Source organism: Daucus carota, chromosome 9 (genome assembly GCF_001625215.2).
Source record: "Daucus carota subsp. sativus chromosome 9, DH1 v3.0, whole genome shotgun sequence".
Classification (NCBI taxonomy): domain Eukaryota; kingdom Viridiplantae; phylum Streptophyta; class Magnoliopsida; order Apiales; family Apiaceae; genus Daucus; species Daucus carota.
The window spans coordinates 32,065,496-32,085,568 of NC_030389.2; the positions used below are offsets into that span (position 1 = coordinate 32,065,496).

General features: G+C 36.8%; 2 protein-coding genes across 2 annotated transcripts; one reads left to right on the forward strand and one right to left on the reverse strand.

The window, feature by feature from the left end:
- Positions 1 to 649: 649 nt before the first annotated feature.
- On the reverse strand, positions 650 to 3,958 carry LOC108202065 (uncharacterized). The gene is made up of 4 exons (XM_064084974.1): positions 2,409 to 3,958; positions 2,231 to 2,315; positions 1,904 to 2,137; positions 650 to 1,824 (listed from the first exon to the last, which is right to left on the reverse strand). The coding sequence occupies exons 1-2, from the start codon at positions 3,942 to 3,944 to the stop codon at positions 2,310 to 2,312; spliced, it is 1,542 nt and encodes a 513-aa protein (XP_063941044.1). The 5' UTR covers positions 3,945 to 3,958; the 3' UTR covers positions 650 to 1,824; positions 1,904 to 2,137; positions 2,231 to 2,309.
- Positions 3,959 to 7,904: 3,946 nt separating this feature from the next.
- LOC108201434 (receptor-like protein 46) lies at positions 7,905 to 10,205 on the forward strand. Its single transcript, XM_017369717.2, has one exon. It carries the CDS (start codon positions 7,905 to 7,907, stop codon positions 10,203 to 10,205), a length of 2,301 nt encoding a protein of 766 aa, XP_017225206.2.
- Positions 10,206 to 20,073: the final 9,868 nt, after the last annotated feature.

Consider the following 20,073-nt stretch of genomic DNA (forward strand, 5'->3'; position numbering starts at 1 on the left):
CTTTATAGCCTTATAGAGTTATTACTATAAAATCTTTTATTTTATTTTTAATTTATTTACTTTCCAGTTTTATTAATAGAAATTCTTTGTTTTATTTTTTATTTAATTTATTTACTTTCTAGTGTTATTAATAAAAATCTTTTATCTTATTTTTTTGTATTTGATTTATTTACTTTCTAATTTTTTTTGAAATAAATTTATTTTCTATTTTTATTAATAGAAAATATTTCTTTTATTTTTTTGTATTTGATTTATTTATTTTCTAGTTTTATTAATAGAAAATCTTTATTTTATTTTTTCGTATTTGATTTATTTATTTTCTAGTTTCATTAATAGAAAATCTTTTATTTTATTTTTTTTGTATTTGATTTATTTACCATTCTAGTGTTATTAATAGAAAATCTTTTATTTTATTTTTTTGTATCTAATTTATTTACTTTCTAGTTATTAATAGAAAATCTTTTATTTTATTTTTTTTATTTGATTTATTTACTATCTAGTTTTATTAATAGAATTTTTTTTTTGTATTTGATTTATTTACTTTCTAGTAGAATTGAAAGAATCAAGAGTTGGAAATTTTGAATAAAATTTAAAGACAAGCATAAATATTTCAGTTTCAAAAGAAAAAGCAAACTAGTCTGTTCAACATTATGGTTCCCTAGACCAAACATAAACGTACATATTATTGTTTTAAAAGAAAATTGAAATCAGTGGATGTTCCATTGCAAAAGAGCAAACATATTTGTTGCTGCCACTAGACCTGTGATTGCTGTGAAGCTTGAACACTTCCCTGTGATAGCTTTGAGTTCTGAAGATTAAGATAAGGCCTCCTTGTTTTGACTTTAGGCTGCACCACAACTTTTTCCTTGCCTTTACCATACTGTGTTTCTTGATGTTTATGTTGTGAGCATACTTCTGGCTCCTTGATCAGGATTCCCTTCTCCTTTCTCCTTACTGGTAGTTTTGGCCTCTTAACTGGTTGATTTTTTGAAGTTTTGCCTGGCAGTTCTTTTATCACCTCTGCAGTAGTACCATTCTCTTCAACATTACTTGCATTTTTAGATGCACTTTCTTCAACAATTGGTGCATTATTAGGTGCACCTTCTTTGACATTAGGTGCATTTTTTAGAGGACATCTGGTACACCTATGTCCTGGCTGCCTACAAAGGCTGCAATGTTGTTTCTTTCCTGATGGTGCTCTCTGAATTTTTGGTTGGCTGCTTCTACTTCTATTTCCACCTTCCCACTCTTCTCTTCTTCGTTGTTTCTTGGGTCTTCCTCTTAATTTCTTTGGTATGTATGGTGGCAACAATTCCTCTGTAGAGTGACTCTCCCAAAATTCTTCACCTTTCAATGCAGCAAGAGGTTGATTATAAGATGCCAAGTACATTTCTCTAGTATAATACCTGGATACATAAGCCTGTGGATCCTCTCTTCTGCTGTGTATTGCTGCCACCGCATGAGCACACGGTATGCCAGTCAAATCAAACACTCTACAATCACATTTTCTATCAACCAAGTCCACAGTCAAAGTACTACTTCCATTTTTTACCTACATAATAATTGAGAGTACTAATTTTTCACAAAAAACATACGTAAAAAACATAAAATTGAGGAGTCTAAATTTAGATTCATACCACAAATGTTCTCATGCCATCCCAACTAGCCCTCCATTCCCTTGATTGTGTAACTGCAATGTCTAGCTTTTTTTTAATTCTCGGACAAATTTGAAACTCACTGCCTTCCATGGACCCCCTATTTTCTCTGATTCTAACCATCAACTTGTAGTGAATCTCTTGCAACATGTCAAGCAGGGGTAAAAATCTATAAAAAAGAAAGACGGTGCATTAATTTTTTTCATCGAAGCATCTTAGTGCAGCAATTATATTAGTTCAAAACATACCTTTCATTGATAATCCAAGCATTAAAAGACTCTGACATATTATTTTCAACATTATCAGTGCAAGAATGAGTCTCAAAAAAAGCCTTGCACCATGTCTTTGGATCTTTTTGTACAAGTGCTTCGTAAGCAGGCTTAGAGGCTCTCTCCATGGCTTTCATTGCTCTTTGATGTGCAACCTTGTGTGTTGCACAAGATATTGTCCAAAACAAATTTCTAAGATGATTAGCTTTAAACCTACAATTCAATTCAATTATAGTTTTCAAGTTACAACCAGCTAATAAAATGCAAGAAGGTAATTAACTGAAAATTAAATTAGACTAAATTTACCTATTCCTGAAGTTAGTGCATAGATGCCTGCGACAATTTCTGTGTTCAATTTTCGGTAAATATTCTTTCACAGCCAACTCTAGGCCTTGTGTTACAAGAAAAATCAGAAAAATCACACCAATTTCAGTCGACAACACACCAACAAAGAAACTAAATGAAATACATAACAAAACCATACCTTCTGCTGATCGGATATTATTGTGTATCCCTTTCCATCCCCAAGGCTCAGATCATCCCTAAGCAAATCAATAAACCACTTCCAGGTGTCTGCATTTCCACTCTCAACTACAGCATAAGCTACCGGATACATCTGGTTGTTTCCGTCCCTCCCCACAGCAGATAACATTTGTCCTCCACATACTGTCTTAAGGAAACACCCATCCAGTCCCAAAATTGGCCTACAACCTTGCTTCCAACCCTCCTTCAAAGCATGATAGCATATGTGAATTCTTTTGAATTTGTTAGGATCACTTTCATTTAATCTTGTAGTTCTTATGTCAACCCTGTTCTGTGGATTGTTGAGCAGAATTTGGTAGCCAAAATCTCTGACCCTTGAGTAATGTTGCTTCAAACTCTCGAAAACACCTTCTAGTGCAACTTTTCTTACTCTTATAAGTTTTATCCTTGACACTTCTATCTTCAGATCATGTCTAACTGTTTCAACCATTTCTTTAATTTTCCAAGTGGGGTTTTTCCTAATCCTCTCACCATAAATTTCTGTTAAGTGCTTGACAGATGCAAGCTTGTTGTTATATGGTTTTGTACACAAATGCTCATTCACTAGTGTTTTTATCTCCACCGTTTCAGAGTCCTTTATTCTACTACACCAGATGTAGAAAGGACATTTGGTCTCACACACAACTTGTGCCCTGTGTGGATCATTAGTGTTAAATTGAACGGCCCTTCTCTCACTTAATCCATAGTTTGTAACAGCCCTCGTGAATTCTTCCATAGAACCAAATCTCATGCCCGGAGAGAACTTAATCCCATCTGTTATCTTCTTTGGATTATAGAAAGAATGCTTCCTTTTCTTAGAATTTTTCACAGGTGGTGGACCTATGTAACCCTTCTTCACAGCCTCATCCTCACTTGATGACGATAAAGACATTAGTTCATCACTCAAGTAGTCTTCTTCCTCAATATTTTTCTCCCTTTCTTTGATCATTGTTCTCCTTAATTCAAAATTTATTTTGTTAGCCTCAGCTGCTTTTCTAATTCTCCTATTATTAACATTTTTCATTAACTCCCCATCACTGCCATCAGTGTAAAACTCAGACTCATCACTCTCGGAATCTTGGCCCTCTGCAACATAATCTGGATCATCCTCAAAGGAACTATCACCCAACTCCTTTTCACCCATCAATTTCTCTTCCCTAATAACATCTTCTGTTTGCAAGTCTTCAAGATCAAAGTGATCGACAAACAAATTTATGCAACCAAATGGTTTACATATCTCTATCATCTCCTTTATGCCATCATCATTATATAAAACCCTAACATTATTATCAAAGGAATGACCATCATTCTGAAAATATACCAATGAACTACCAGTATCGTATCCAAACGCAACCGAGTAGTGTTCTAAATCAGCAAAACACATTTTCTCCGTATCTTCCACCAACTCATCTACCTTACCCCCCACATATTGTACAATACCATTCGGTGGGTGCACAAAATATCCTCGATGATGCACACGAACATCTATTCGACCCATTCTGTTTATATTAACATAGAAACAACAAAAAATTACAACACACAAGGCAATACAAACACACAAACAGTAACGAGAGCATGCAACCTTAAAATGAACAGTAAATGTCTGTTTAAAGTTCAAAGATCGTACCTTGATGCTAATAATCAACGAAATGATTATGATTGTTGTTGATTATGCTTGATTCGCTCGTACTTGAAATGGGCTAGGGTTTTACGGTGAGAACCGATTCAGTTCTTGGCGCGCGTCTTTGTCTCTAGTTTATGATGTCTCCACCCATTTCTTTTGATCCAGTGTTTTTCTTTTGTTTTCTTTTTTATTTCTTTTAGTTTCTTTTTAGTTTATTTGTTAAGTTTAAGCTTATTTTATTTCTTTGGTCCACATAAGCGCCATGTCACTAGAGCTTAACGGAAAATGTTAACTTTAACATCCATTTTAATTTGATTTAACGGCATGCAATCATTAGTCTAATGAGTGGTTTTCGTAGTGATGCGGATGATACATTAGACTGGAATAAGTGATCCAGTTGATAATTAACCCGTTAAAATAGTGACAATGAAATGATTGAGAGAATGAAAATTATATACATTTTTTCTGATCAACACCATTTTAGAGTTCTACCTCCATTCCATTCATTTCAAGTGAACACAACCTCAGTCTTAGACCGGAAGTATCCTGCCTTGCATTGCAGAGAGAGTAAACTTTCAAATATCTTTACAGATTTACCACTCTTCAACTCAATGTGCTTACATGGCACCTTGCCGACCAATCTATATATAGAAATTGATTCCTTTTGTCATTTCATGCTTCCTTCTTAGCAAGTTCTATACATTTTTGCTGTATTTTGGTGGTTCAAATTTTTATTTTTTTTGACAAAATGCAAATTCATTCCATTAAATTAAAACAAGTCTAGTCGGGACAAATCTCCACCTCACAATGCAATCAGGTTGATAAACAATAAAACGAGCTAAACAAATAGCCGCATTGTTTCTAGACTGCTTAACACGCTGAATCCAAGGATTCTTGAAATTGAAAATGAATACAAAGGCTTCTCGAGTAATCTAGCCTACATCAATCCCGAAAATGGTAGCTTCACAATTGACCTTCACAATAGTTCCATGGCTGTTGCGGTGTTCATGCGACTCAGTTGTAAAAACTAAGCAATGAGGAACAAGAGTCCTCGAATAATATTGAACAACTATAATTTGTGAAAGGTGAGCACATGCGATCGCCACCGTTCTAAGCATACCCCAGCTATCTACATGGAGGGAGCCAGCTATAGACATGCCGAAAGTATTAATAATGCGATAAGCCAGATCTCCAAAAACTCCATCCCAATCATTCTCATTGATGACACCAAAAAACATAACAACCACAAAGATAACAACACAGAATCACCCAAAAATCAGGTACTAAATCAACACACGTCAAATGGCGAGACGGGAAAGCACAACCCGGCCTTTGATTTCAAAAAATCTGATTTATTCAGAAAACAATCAAGTCCAAGTTCAAATCCGAAACAGATCCGAGAATAAAACTCGATTGGAATCTTCGAGGTTAAGCAACACTCGATTTTATTGAAAAACAGTATACTGGTAAATAATAGAGAAGATGGGAGAGCGAAATGATTTGGTGGATAAAGCGGATGAAAGTGAAGAATGGAGAAGTGACCGCTAGTTTTGGGAGTCGACTGTCAAAACCCTAATTTCAGAGATAATTAACTTGGTGGTTCAAATTTATTTGTTACGCAAACCTTTAATCGGGGCTTGACCATGACTTCAGACAACTGCCAGAAATTGACATCTACCCCCAATGTCACTGAAAGGCCAGGAAAAAGAAATGTCATCTAATGCTAACTTATAAAACAAGGCGGGCAAAAAAAATGTATCTAATGCTAACTTATGAAACAGGGCAGGCAAGTCTAATTAGTTTTAGATGAATAGACCCTTGTGCATCAGTTATCCACACTGCAAAGTCTTGTACATTTATCTGTATCCTACTAGGGAAATGTCCAAGTTCTGCAAATTCGCAGGATAAAAGATCAATTTCATTGGGGCAAGTGAATATGGCTGAAAGAGTGAATGCCCGAAATGTAAAAGTCTAGTAACAATTAAACCTACAGTATGTTTGTTTGGAGGTATTCTAATTCATATTTCAATCATCATTGTAGTCCAATTTTATATATAATATTCTGTTCATCAACATGTATTAGGAAAGTGATTGTAATATAATCTAATGTGAATATAATTATCTAAATCGAATATAATAAAATAATATATTTATCCGGGATTATAATCAATTTCAACAAACACCGTCTTGGTGTATAATTAATAAGAATTTTGTTTGTTTTTCATAACAGTGTTTTTTTTAAGTATGAGTAATAGTTAGTGTATGTTTTATAATTTGACAAAAATAGCTTTGCAGGATGTACCCTAGACATATTTAAATTGGTATCGCAATTTACAAAAATATTTTAATGTAATTTTTAAATAAAATTTTCTTATTTTGTAGATTAATTATCTAAAAATATTTTTGAAAAATGAAAATTGTATGAATTATAAAAAAATTAATTAAATTATAACAAAACCTATATCAATAATTATATATTTTTTGTTCGTGTGAATATTGCGTTGTGCAAAATTAGTGTTATTATACTAATATATATATATATTACACTATATCACTAACAATTTTCTTAAATAGGAGTATCTAATAGAGATTAGTTTGAGCATTAATATTGAATAAGATATTAGTGCTTATATTGCTCATCATGTATTATACAGAAAATAGACAAAACTTTTTATTACACAAAATTCTAAGATTTTATACGAAAATTTGGGATTATTGCAAAGTTGACAGGGACAGGGCTGGCTCTTATCTCCACTTCTTTCCCCTGCCTGCTTGGAAAATGTCTTGCAACCAGTTGGGTGGATATCCGTTGGTCTTGGTTCATTTGAACGACGAGAAGGACGTCTGTGAAGTTGAAACCGAATGGACTTGTGGCGACGACTCACTCGTTGACTGGAGGAATCCTCACAGCTGATCCCCGGAGAATTAACTTACTCGACTCAGAGGACTCACTCGAAAATACCTTGCTATGCACACACATACATTTCTCTATTGATAATAACCAGACTTTAAGAAACAAGCAAAGAAAACAATGAGCAAGCCACTGAGCCTCATCATATTATTAGTGCCTTTGATTTTCATGTTAACGCCATGCGTGGTGTCTTGTCCTGCTCATCAGAAACAATCCCTTCTCCACTTTAAATCCTCCTTGCTTAATCTTCACAAAACTTCAAACTCATCGTCTGTTGGTTTGGAGTCGTGGAACTCCAATTCTGATTGTTGTACTTGGAATAGAGTTGTTTGCAGTTTGTATTCACGCGACACAGTGGCGGACCCAGAAAATTTTCTCAGTGGGTTCCTTGTTTTACTTTATTAATATAAATAATAAACATTTATTTAAAATATTAATATTTAAATTATGATATTAATATTAAATGTTAATTTAAAGAACACTGGAAACTAAAAAGTATATATTTAGACAAATATTTTAATAAATATAAGATTTTAAATTATTTCAAACACCAATCGCTTAATAGTTAATAAGATTTCTGAATTATTGAGGTAAATTATGAGTTCGGTAAATATTTTAGTGGTTCCTACTAAATTTTAAATTAATTTTTAACCAAAATTTACTTTATAATTACATTTCGGCGGGAAGTTGAGTGGGTGCCCCGGAACCCATAGCCAAAGCTATGGGTCCGCCCCTGACGCGACATTACAGCTCTGTACCTTGACAGCATCCCTAATCCAAACTACTTTGCTTTAGATTCAAGAATTCTAGACCCCATTTATGGCATTGGATCCTTATTGCTTCTTAATATCTCCAATAGTTGGATAGACGGCGAAATTTCAGGCAAAGGGTTGGCTAATTTCAGCAGACTAATTCATCTTGACATGAGCTACAATTCCTTTTATGGCTCAATTCCACCACAACTTTTCCACCTGAGGTTTTTACAGTTTTTTGACATCTCCTCTAACTACGGCTTCGAAGTGGAAATTTCAGGCAAAGGGTTGGCCAATCTCACCAAATTAGTTCACCTTAAAATGAGCGGCAATAACTTAGATGGCACAATTCCAGCACAACTTTTCCACCTGAGGTTTCTGCAGTTTCTTGATTTGAGTAAAAATTCATTAAAGGGTGGATTAAGTAGTGATGTTGGCAAGCTTGGAAATTTGAGGACATTACTCTTGGAAAGAAATTTTCTTGATGGACATATTCCTCTTCAGATTGGAAATCTAACAAAGTTGCAGCAGTTTTCTATCAATCTCAATGATATTTCAGGTCAGGTTCCAGACTCAATTGGGAATTTGACGGGACTGGAAAGACTAGATTTGGGCAATAATTATTTGCAGTTGCAAATTCCGAGTGCGATTGGACGCTTGTCCAACATTTCCACTATAGTGTTGAGCAACAACACTTTCACTAGTGTAATCCCACCATCTATCCAAAACTTGAGCAAATTGGAAACACTTGGGCTGGAAGATAACATGCTTTCTGGAGAAATCCCCTCCTGTTTATTTGACATTGCGAGTTTGAAGAATTTGTATCTTGGAGGAAACAAGTTCATTTGGAATAACCAAGTCAAAATAGTTCCCAAGTGTATGCTTTCTCAACTCTCTCTCAAATCATGTAAAATGACTGCAGACATTCCGGAATGGATTTCCACTCTAAAGAATCTTAATATGCTCGAACTGAGTGACAATCAGCTCACAGGAAACTTCCCACTTTGGATGGCAGAGATGGAAATTGAAAGTCTACTACTCTCACGGAACAAACTTACGGGCTCAATACCCTTTTCACTTTTTCAGTCTCAAAATTTATCCATTTTGGATCTTTCAAGAAACAATTTCTCAGGGGAGTTGCCACAAAATGTCGGTCATGCTTTAAAGATGAAGGTACTAATGCTTTCTGGAAACTATTTTTCGGGGTCGATTCCGGAATCCATTGTATATATCCCTAACCTACTACTACTAGACTTGTCAAGAAACAGACTCTCTGGCAACACACTCCCGGTTTTCAATCATTATATTTCACCATCATATGTTGATCTCTCCTCTAACGAACTATCCGGTGGCATTCCCGCATCATTTTTCACTGGAATTAGTATTCTTGGAATTAGTATTCTTGCATTAGGGAAAAATAAGTTCTCTGGAAGCTTTCCTAGGAACCTCACTAATATTGTAGACCTTGAATATCTTGATCTACATGACAACAATATTACAGGCGATTTTCCAGATTATTTTATTTCAAAATCCCCCAAGCTTCAGGTTCTGAGTTTACGTAACAACTCACTACATGGCTCATTGCCGTCCAACTCTTTCTACAACAGAAGTGGCCTCCAAATTCTTGATCTCTCAAGTAACAGTCTTGATGGAAGTATCCCTTCAGAGTTGGGAAATCTACCAGGAATGAGTGGATCAATCGATGAAGTATATTCAACAGCCCTTTTATGTGATGAAATAAAGGTGAACTGGATCGAGGCCACAGTTTCAGTATTCAATGGCATTTACACCACTAGAATCGAGATGAATGATTTAACAGTGAACTGGAAGAATGCTATGCAAGGTCTCTCAAGTCATGATCGACATATTTATACTTTACTAGACTTGTCAAACAATAAGTTTTCAGGTGATGTTCCAAATTCATTCGGAAATCTCATAGGGCTGAAGCTGCTCAATCTGTCCTACAATGAACTCTCTGGACATATACCACAAAGTTTTGGAGATCTAGAAAGTATAGAGGCATTGGACCTGTCTAACAACAATATCTCTGGTACAATTCCACAATCATTTGGGAAGTTGGATCAACTATCCGTATTAGATGTGAGTAACAACAAGCTAAGTGGCAAAATCCCACGGGGTGGACAGATGGACACGATGAATGATCCGAGTTATTTTGCCAACAACAGTGGATTATGTGGGATGCAAATCAGAGTGAATTGTTCAAAAGACGAGCCAACACCAAATGAAGGACAAGAAGAGGATGATGATGAAAAAGAGGCATGGTTCTTGTGGACAGGAGTGTGGATTGGATTCCCTCTGGACTTGATTTCGTCGGTATTAACAGCATATCTTGGTGGGTATTTTGTTATACCAACAGCAAAGTACCACTCGATTCACTACAGGCAAAGCGCAAAGATAAATGCAGGTTTGATAACTAGAACTTCAAGTCCTTGGATCACTATAAATATATAGCACGGTTAATGAAATACATTGTGCAGGTTTTCATGTTTGTTCTAAAATAAAAAAATTGCAAGATGTAACTTAATAATAAGATGATGCTAAGAGTTTGCCTGCAGTAGACAGTACTTCTCATCATATGCTCGTTGTGGTTTTTCTTCATTCTTGCTCCCGTAGTAGTAATGTGCTATGTTGCTATTTATATAATAGTCTCTTCGAGATGAGAATTAATTAACTAATCTATAATATTAATGTCTTTGAGAGAGGTCCTATGTAGATCACAAATTCACAATATAAATATATGTGATGTCTATAGTAGGAAATGATAAAAACATATGGTGAAGTGCTTATTGTTTATATGCCAAGTGTAAATTATAAGTTAAAAGTAATTTTTAATTTATGTGTTTGAATAATGTTTTCGTATTTACAACTTATCAAGTATAAAAATTAACATATAAAAAAATATTATAAATTATTTTTTATAGTGATCCTATACATTTTTGTAAAATTAAATTTTAAAAATAAAAATAATCACTAAAAAGAGTTGGGATTTTCAACTTATTAGATTCTGGCTTATACGTCGGAAATTAACTTATAAGTTATTTATACAAACGGTACGAATAAGCTGCTTGTGACTTATAAGCCTGGAAGTTCGAAAGATAAGCCAGGCCAAACAGCCCTTAATAACAGGAGTATACATGTAAAATAATTCTAATATATGACATAAATCTCAGTTGACTTAAACCTTTTTTTTTTCTTTTGCTAAACCTTTTCCTGGGGTATGCCCCTTGTAGAATGTTATCTTTTCTTTTTCTATAAAACTTTAATTTAGCAAAAAAAAAAAAAACAATTTATAAAAGAAGGGAAAAAAAGGAATACACCGTCTAGGGGCATACCCCGCGAAAGAAAATAGCAGAATGCTAGAACTGGACCTAGAAACAAAGCTAGACATCCCAGGCCAACAAAAGCAAGAGGACAGGCCCTCTGCCAGGTCAGACTAGCACCAAATCAACTTAGGTAACAACTAGTCAACACACTAATATAAACGATGGACTACAGAGGGATTGTTTCGAACATAATTTTTAAAACTATTACTCCCTCCGCCCCACCCAATTGTTTACATTGGATTTGGACACGGAGGTTAAGAAATATGTATAAAGTAGTGAAAAAGATGAAAAAAAGTGGGTGAAGTGTTGGGACCCATCGATTTTTAATATATAAAAGAGAGATAGTGGAGTAAAAGTAGTGTGAAAAGGAAGAAAAAGTGATAAAGTGGTGGGACCCATTAACTATTTTGGGAAAGTTTTGTAATGTAAAGAATTGGATGGGACATCCAAAACAGGTAACTGTAAAGAACCTGGTGGGACGGAGGGAGTACAAGAGAACAGCTTTTCTCTAATCATATTCCTCACTTTGCAAAGCATGTGCACAGTAGCAATGGGGGCCTAAAATTGTGGATACGCCTGTTTCTCTCCAACCAAATTTCATAAATAACAATAGAAACAAATAACCAGCCAATGTTACGCTCCATTTGAGTTAGTCTTTCTGAACAAAAAATACCATTTTGCCAATCAGACCAATTTCTCGAAATAGGAACACGACTACCTCGAAGAATTAGATGGGCATACGGACAGTTAGTGAATAGATGAGCAGCATTTTCCTCCGTACATCTGTATAAAACACATCGATCATCAACCCTCCAGCCAAATGCCCTCATCTTGTCCTTGGTGAGAAGCTTATTTTTTAGAGCAAGCCACATGAAAAAACTGCACTTAGGAATCGAGAGGGGGTGCCAAACAGCATGAACCCACAGCAACGAGGTACCAACCGAACGAACAGAGTGAAAAATCAGAGAAGTCGAAACTTTCTTACAGCCCTGCCAAGAAATAACATCCTCAACCCCAAACTGTACATTACCAAGCAACAAACGCAACTGAGAGATACTAAGATGATTAGAGGGGAAGTTAACCCAGGAACCATTAGAAATAAATTCATGGATCTTTTCGTTTACAGATGAGCGCGCCAAAGAAACAATAGAATCACCATAACGAGAAATCAACGATTTTCTTTGAAGCCACGGATCGCACCACATGAAGAAGTTCGAGTGAGCACCAATAGAATACTCAAAGAAATTTAAAGCCTCACGCCGTAAGTTGAGGATTTGCCGAATAGCCGAGGGAGTGTTACAATTTGGCTTGACAGACCAGAAAAATTTTCCACGCAGGAAACAAGTGTGGATCCATCGAATCCAAAGCGATTCGGGGGAAGGCAGAGAGACCCGCCATACCTGAAACAAAATGGAAGCTTTATTCTGAGCATGGAGGCAAAACAGACCCAAGCCTCCCTCATTTTTTGGCAAGCAATAGTCTCGCCAAGAGACCTTATGATGACAATTATCATCCTTCTTCGCAGACCAGAGAAATTTAGCAAACAAGCTTTGAATTTTGAGAAGCACACATTTAGGCAGAAATAAATGGGAGGCCCAGAAATTTTGCATACCAAAGAGAACTGTTTTCAGCAGTTGTAATCTACCAGAGAACCGTAGAAAACCATTAGTCCAGGAGTCAATACGATTACAGATGCTGAATCAAGATTTTACAATCCAGGAGCCTAACTTTAGACGAAATAAGTGGAAGACCCAAGTACTGAAATGGAAGAGTACCAAGCTGAAAACCAGTTAAGTTGAGAGCGTTGAGAATCACCGCTTGGTCTACATTGCTGAAAAAGCTTAGCTTTTGTTGGGGTTGGGACGAAGACCAGAGCATCTAGAAAACATGGTAATGCATTTCATAAATTCAGCAATATAACTGTCATAACCTTTACAGAATATCAATATGTCATCAGCAAACATGAGATGATGAAGATTAAGATCCTTGGTGCGCCAGTGATTCACAAAGTCAGGATTGCTATTAAGACCTCTATTAAGATAAGTAGTTAATACCTCCATACAAATTACAAACAGGTAAGGGGACAATGGGTCGCCATGACGCAGACCCACCCTATTTTTAAAAAATCCTTCAATTCCACCATTGAATTTCAGCGAGGACATGCTAGAAGTAACACAGATTTGGACCCAATTGATGAATAAAAGGGGAAAACCAAACCGTTCCATGGTATTGAATAAGAAACTCCAACTGATATTGTCAAATGCCTTCTGAATATCAAGCTTGAAGACGCATCTAGGAGGGCCAACATCCCTGTGATAACCCCTACAAAGAGCCCGAGCTAACATAATATTGTCACCAATATTCCTCTTAGGAACAAATGCACACTGATTATCCGAAATTATCGACGGGATAATACGTTTTAATCGGGAGGTGAGCATTTTCGAGATGCACTTGTACAGGATGTTGCAACATGAAATAGGCCGAAAATCAGTAACCTTAGAAGCACCAGGAAACTTGAGGACAAGGGATATTGCCGTGGAATTAACAAATCTCGGCATATGCAGATTACTAAAGAAAAACAAGATGGCAGAGACCACATCACGACCAACAACAGACCATGAAGGCAGGTAGAACTCCAGAGAAAACCCATCAGGACCCGGGCTTTTACCTTTACCCATGTGCTTCAAAGTGTCGAAGACCTCCTTGTCAGAGAAGTTCATAATCAGCAAGCTTTTCTGTGAATCCGAAAGGGTTGGTAGAGTAATAGCAGGGTCAATTAAGTCCGTGACCACTTCATGACCCAGTAAGCGCTCGAAGTAACCAACAGCAGCATCAGATATCGACTTATGGGTGTTATGAATGACACCAAACTCGTCCTCAAGAGTCAAAATTTTGTTTGTGTTCCATTTACCACGACAAGTATTGTGAAAATATTTATTGTTACCATCCCCAAGTTGAAGCCATCTTACTCGCGCTTTTTGCTTCAGAAAACATTCCTCCGTATTCAAAGCATCTTTATAAATGGTACAAAGTATGGCTTCCTCTTCAATATAATTCTGAGAGGGCTGAGAAGGCATAGCAGCTTGCCATTGAAGTAATTCCACTTTCGCTTTGCTCACAGCAATATGGAGATCTCTTTTGGACTTGTTCATTTTAATGAGAGCAGTTTTGACACGCTTGAGTTTGGTAGCTAACACAAACCAGGGGTCACCAATCACAGCAGGTCTCCATGCTTCAGCAACTACAGAAAGAAAAGAGGGGTCATCAATAATGTGACGAAATATTTGAAAAGGCTTGTAGATCTTATCAATTACAGAGCCAGTACAAACTACCACCGGGCAATGATCTGACAGGCCCCTTGTAAAAATCGAGCATTAGAATTACGAAAGGAATCCAACCAAGCCGGGTTCACGAGGGCACGATCAAGCTTTTTTTGAATATTCCTTTTATCCCACCAAGTGAGGAATTGGCCAGTATAGTAAAGATCGACAAGAGAAAGGCTGTTGATACAGTCACGAAACTCAGTCATACCCGAGGTAATAGCCGAACTACCACCACAATTCTCATTAATATTTAAACAAACATTAAAACCACCAAGCGCAATCAAAGGGAGACAAGCACTAGAGATATTTATATAATCATGGAACTGGGACAAAGAATGCCATAAGGACCTACGCTGCACAGCAGAGTTTAAAGCATAAATGAAGGAAACCAAAAACTTTTCATTATTGGAGAGACAAGTCACCTCACAAGCCACATGCTGATCTTCAGTTTTTAGAGGGGTGACATTCCACAACACAGGGTTCCAGCCAATCCAGATGTGCCCATTATCATGGTGAGGGTAATTAAAATGCCAACAAAAATCAGGATGAATTGATTCTGAGACAAAAATGGTCGAGGCCTGCTTAACATGAGTTTCGAGGAGAGCGATAATACCAATATTATTATCACGGATGAAATCCTGCGCAAAAGGCACCTTCTTATTAACTCCTCGAATATTGTAAGCACAAAAATTCCCCATGCCTCCCATCGGAAGGCCGTTTCTGACGCTTATGCTGCTTTTTAGACAGAGATTTGGCAAGAGATGTATAAATTGGCATGCTGAGAGAAGAATTACTCGAACCAGAAGCATTGCTCGAACCAGGAGCAGGAACCAAGGGCTGTGGAGGCTTCATAGAAGCATTGTTAGACCTGGATTTATTTTTAGAGGGAACAGTCTGCCATTCATCATCATGAGACTGCTTGGGACAAGCATCCTTCACCTCGTCAGTGCTGGGACTCGGCTTAGACTCGACATCCACACTAGGCTTACTCTCTTTACGAACTCAAGTGCGCATTGTAGATGGACAAGCGCCAATTGAGTGGCCCGGAGTATTACAGCCCTTACAAAAAAGAGGCCGAATTGGATAGGAGAACTGAACCTCAGATTGAATTTTTTGTCCAGAACTCGGGTTAATGGACATAACCTGAATTGATTCAGGTAAATCATCACCCAAAACATGAGTAACACACATTTTTGCAAACGGCAGAACTTCAAGCTTAGAAGTTTGAGCATCAGCGCAACGTGGAGCCCCCACTACACTAGCAAGACGACTCAAACCTTCTTGTTTCCAATAGCAATCTGGAATGTTAGAGATTTTAACCAGAGGGGTATACTTTTGATTTAATCAGTAGAACAAACATTGCCCTATGGCCGAAGAATCAAAGGCCTCCTGTCAACATACCATGTACCCCGAGAAAGCACCTCGTTCATACCAATCTCCGAGCTAAACTTGAAGTGAAATGTAGCATTATCTTTTTGAGCCACACTAATTAGCCCCTTATTACTCCAAATATTTCTTGCAAAAGATAAAACATTAGCATATGAAGCTCGACCTTTAGAAAAACTCCCCACCACACAATATTTAAATTTCTCCACGCCTTTTTTAAAGACCTCATCAGGGAGCGAGACAACAGTTGCATCTTTCATAAGAGGCACATAATCAAACTTAACAGGACTTACCGAATTACCTTTGGCAATGCTGGCCTAAGATCTTGATGCCAAGTCACCACCTGACTTTGCTTACTCACCACCAGGAGAATCAACGGGGGGGGCAAATCAGCACCCAATATGGGGCTAACAGAAGAACCTTCAGGGATTTGCCCTTTCATTTTTTCCTTAAACGGATTAGGAATGGGAGCTTTCTCCAGACTTTTGTCAAACACCCTCTGTGCAATTGGAGGATCCATAGGAAGACCAAACTCATCACGATTTGGCCTTGAAGCCCCAAAATACTCAGTGTTAGATATAATTGATGATTACTAATGTTCTTAAAGTTTGTTTTAGAACAGGAATCATCAGAGTTTAAACTGGAAGCTGATCAGAGTTTAGCAAAGTCTGACAGAGTTTAATAAAGTCTGATCAGAGTTTACATAGTCAAGACTCGTCAGAGTTTACACGTGGAAAGAGCTCAGAAGCGGATATACTTCAAGGAAGGATAGAAGCTGAAGAGTGATTTGCTGACTATGGAAACTAAACAGAAAACTGGAGCAATCTTTGATTGATAGATTTATTAGCTGATTTATAGGATATCAAATCAGAGATTGATTTTGTAACTGTGTCTATATAAACACAGATTAAGGTTACTCTATATGAGTTGAGTTATCGAGTATATTGTTTAGAACCCTAGCAGCTCTTAGTGATACAATCACTGAGAGAGTTTTTGTAACCATCAAAGCTTTGTGAATATAAGAGTTTATTGATTCCAATTACTCATATTGTCTTACTGTGTTACAGATTGTGATCACTATATCATATTATATAGTGAGTTTACAGGACCTAACAAGTGGTATCAAAGCCAGCTCTGTTAAGATTACTACAGTGAGATCTTAAACACAATCATGTCTGAAAAATCACAAGCTTCATCCTTTAGAGTTCCAATCCTTAAGGCATCTGAATATCCAGTCTGGAAAGAAAGAATGATCATATTCTTAGACTCTGTTGATCCAGAATACCTTGACAGGATCTTTGATGGACCACATATGCCCACCAAGCTCTCTGTTGGGATTGCAGATGAACCTCAAAAGATGGTTCCAAAAGAAAAGAAAGATTATACTCCAGAGGACATCTCATCCATCAGTAAAGATGCAAAGGTGAAGCATCTGTTGCATAGTGCCCTTGATAATGCAATGTCTAATAGGGTGATTGGGTGCAAAACTGCTAAACAAATCTGGGATGCTCTGGAAACTAGATGTCAAGGAACTCAGGCTATTAAGAAAAACAGAAAAACAATCCTTACACAGGAGTATGAGCACTTTGACTCAAAATCTGGTGAGTCTCTGACAGATCTGTATGACAGATTTGTCAAACTGTTGAATGACTTATCTCTGGTGGACAAGGAATATGATCTTGAAGACTCAAACCTCAAATTCCTTCTAGCTCTTCCTGAAAAATGGGATTTGAAAGTCACTACAATAAGAGACAATCTTGATCTTGGAGAAATGTCTCTTGATGATGTTTATGGAAGACTGAAGACTCATGAACTTGAGATGGAGCAAAGGAGCAAACGACATGGAGGAAAATCAAAGTCTGTTGCTCTGAAAGTTCAAGAGGAAGCTGCTAAGAGCAAGGGAAAAGCTCATGTCACAAAGTCTGACATTGAGTCATCAAACTCTGATGACTCAAACTCTGATGTTCCCTCAGACTCTGAAGAAAGTGATGATGAGATGATGCAATTAGCAGCATTGATGGTGAAGAGCTTCAAGAAGTTGGCCTACAAAAAGTTCAACAAAGGCAAAAGTTTCTCAAGGAAAGACAGAAACTCTGACAGAGTTTATGACAAGAAGAACTTTAAGAAGAATGAGGGCAAAGAAGGGAAAGCTGGAAAAGCTGACAAGTATACCTGTTTCAACTGTGGTGAAAAGGGACACTTTGCATCTGAATGCAAGAAAGCCAAGAAGGAAAAAGAAAAAGCCTTTATCACCAAGAAAGGAAACTGGACAGATACATCTGATTCTGAAGAAGAAGTCAATTATGCTCTGATGGCAAACACTGACAACAACTCTGAATCTCCTGCTAAGGTACCTCATTCTACTCTTGCCTTTGATACTGAAGATATAACTGAGTTAAGATTGTTTCTTAAAACTTTACATATCAGCTTTAGAGATCAGACTTTAGAGAATGAAAGATTAAAATCTGAAACTCTGAGTGTAAAGAAAAGGAATGATTTTCTAGAAAAAGAATTAGTTCAGATGTTGGAAGTTCAAAAAGAAAGAGATGATGCTGTCATTGTCAAAGATGAATTATCAAAGAGGTATGCATCTCTTCAATCAGAACTTGCTAAGGAAAGGGAGATCATTAAAACATGGACTAATTCAGGCAAAACCACTCAGGATATCTTAGGTAGTGGAAACTGGAAGAAGGGACTAGGTTACACTGATAACTCTGAAGCTGAGTCATCAAAAACAGAGTTTGTTAAAACTCAAAAACCTAAGGTTAAACCTGTCAAATTTGTTGTTGAATCCTCTAAGTCTAAACAGAGTAGACCAAAATCTGATAAGCCCAAACAGGTTAACATAGGACTAATGACTCAGAAACAGCTTAAACATAAGCTTAAAGAGGTAAAGTCTGATGACAAAAACAAGGAGCCTAGGAAAAACAGAAATGGCAAGATTGGTATAGACAAGAGTAATAACTACATGCCTGTTCCAAATGCACCTAGGAAGACATGCCATAACTGTGGTAATACTAATCATCTTGCTAATTTTTGCAGGAAGAACAAGGACATTAACTCTTTACCTACAAAGTCTGGAGTTAGAAAAAGTAGTATTAGATATAAACCACAAGATCCATGTTTTCATTGTGGTAGTTTATGGCATTCTATTTATACTTGCAAAGAATATCATAGTTTGTATTATGATTATTATCAATTGAAACCTTCTTTAAAGGTTAATAAAAACTCTGCAAGTACAAACTCTGTCTCTAGTACAAACTCTGTTGCAAAGTCTGTTAGCTCAAACTCTGATAATAATACCGCTGCAAAAGCTAACAAACTTAATAAGGCCAAGGGATCCAAGCAAGTCTGGGTCCTTAAAACTAACAATTAGTGGTCTTTGTGATTGCAGGGCAACAGGAAGAACATTCTAGTCTTGGACAGTGGATGTTCAGGACACATGACTGGAAATAAAGCCCTGCTATCAGAGTTTGTGGAGAAGGCTGGCCCAAGTGTTTCTTATGGAGATGGCAACATAGGAAGGACTCTGGGATATGGCAACATCAATCTTGGAAATGTCATCATATCAAATGTAGCTCTTGTTCAAGGGCTGAAACACAATTTACTCTCTGTCAGTCAGATCTGTGACAGAGGATATCATGTTGATTTCTATGAAGAACACAGTGAGATAATAAGCAAGTCAACAGGCAAAGTGGCAGCAACTGCTCACAGACATGGGAATATTTATGAAATCCACTTGCCTACAAACTCTGAAGGAAAAGCAATTTGCTTGTCTACAAGGATCTCTGCAGAAGAAAGTTGGAAATGGCATAAGAAGCTCTCACACCTGAATTTCAACTCCATAAATGAGCTTATAAAGAAAAAGCTTGTGAGAGGACTCCCTGCATCACTACTTACATCTGATGGATTGTGTGATTCATGTCAAAAAGCCAAGCAGAGAAAGACATCTTTCAAGAGTAAGACTGAATTCTCAATAAACAAACCATATCATCTTCTACATGTTGATCTATTTGGACCAGTCAATGTACCATCCATTGCAAGGAAGAAATATGCTCTTGTCATTGTTGATGAGTATACCAGATACACTTAGGTATATTTTCTTCACTCTAAAGATGAAACAGCCTTGCATCTGATGGATCATGTGAAACAACTGGATCATGGATCTGAAGACAAAGTGAAGATCATTAGAAGTGATAATGGAACTGAGTTCAGAAATTCAACAATGGAAGAGTTCTGCAAAGAAAGAGGTGTAGTGCAACAATTTTCTGCACCTGGTACACCACA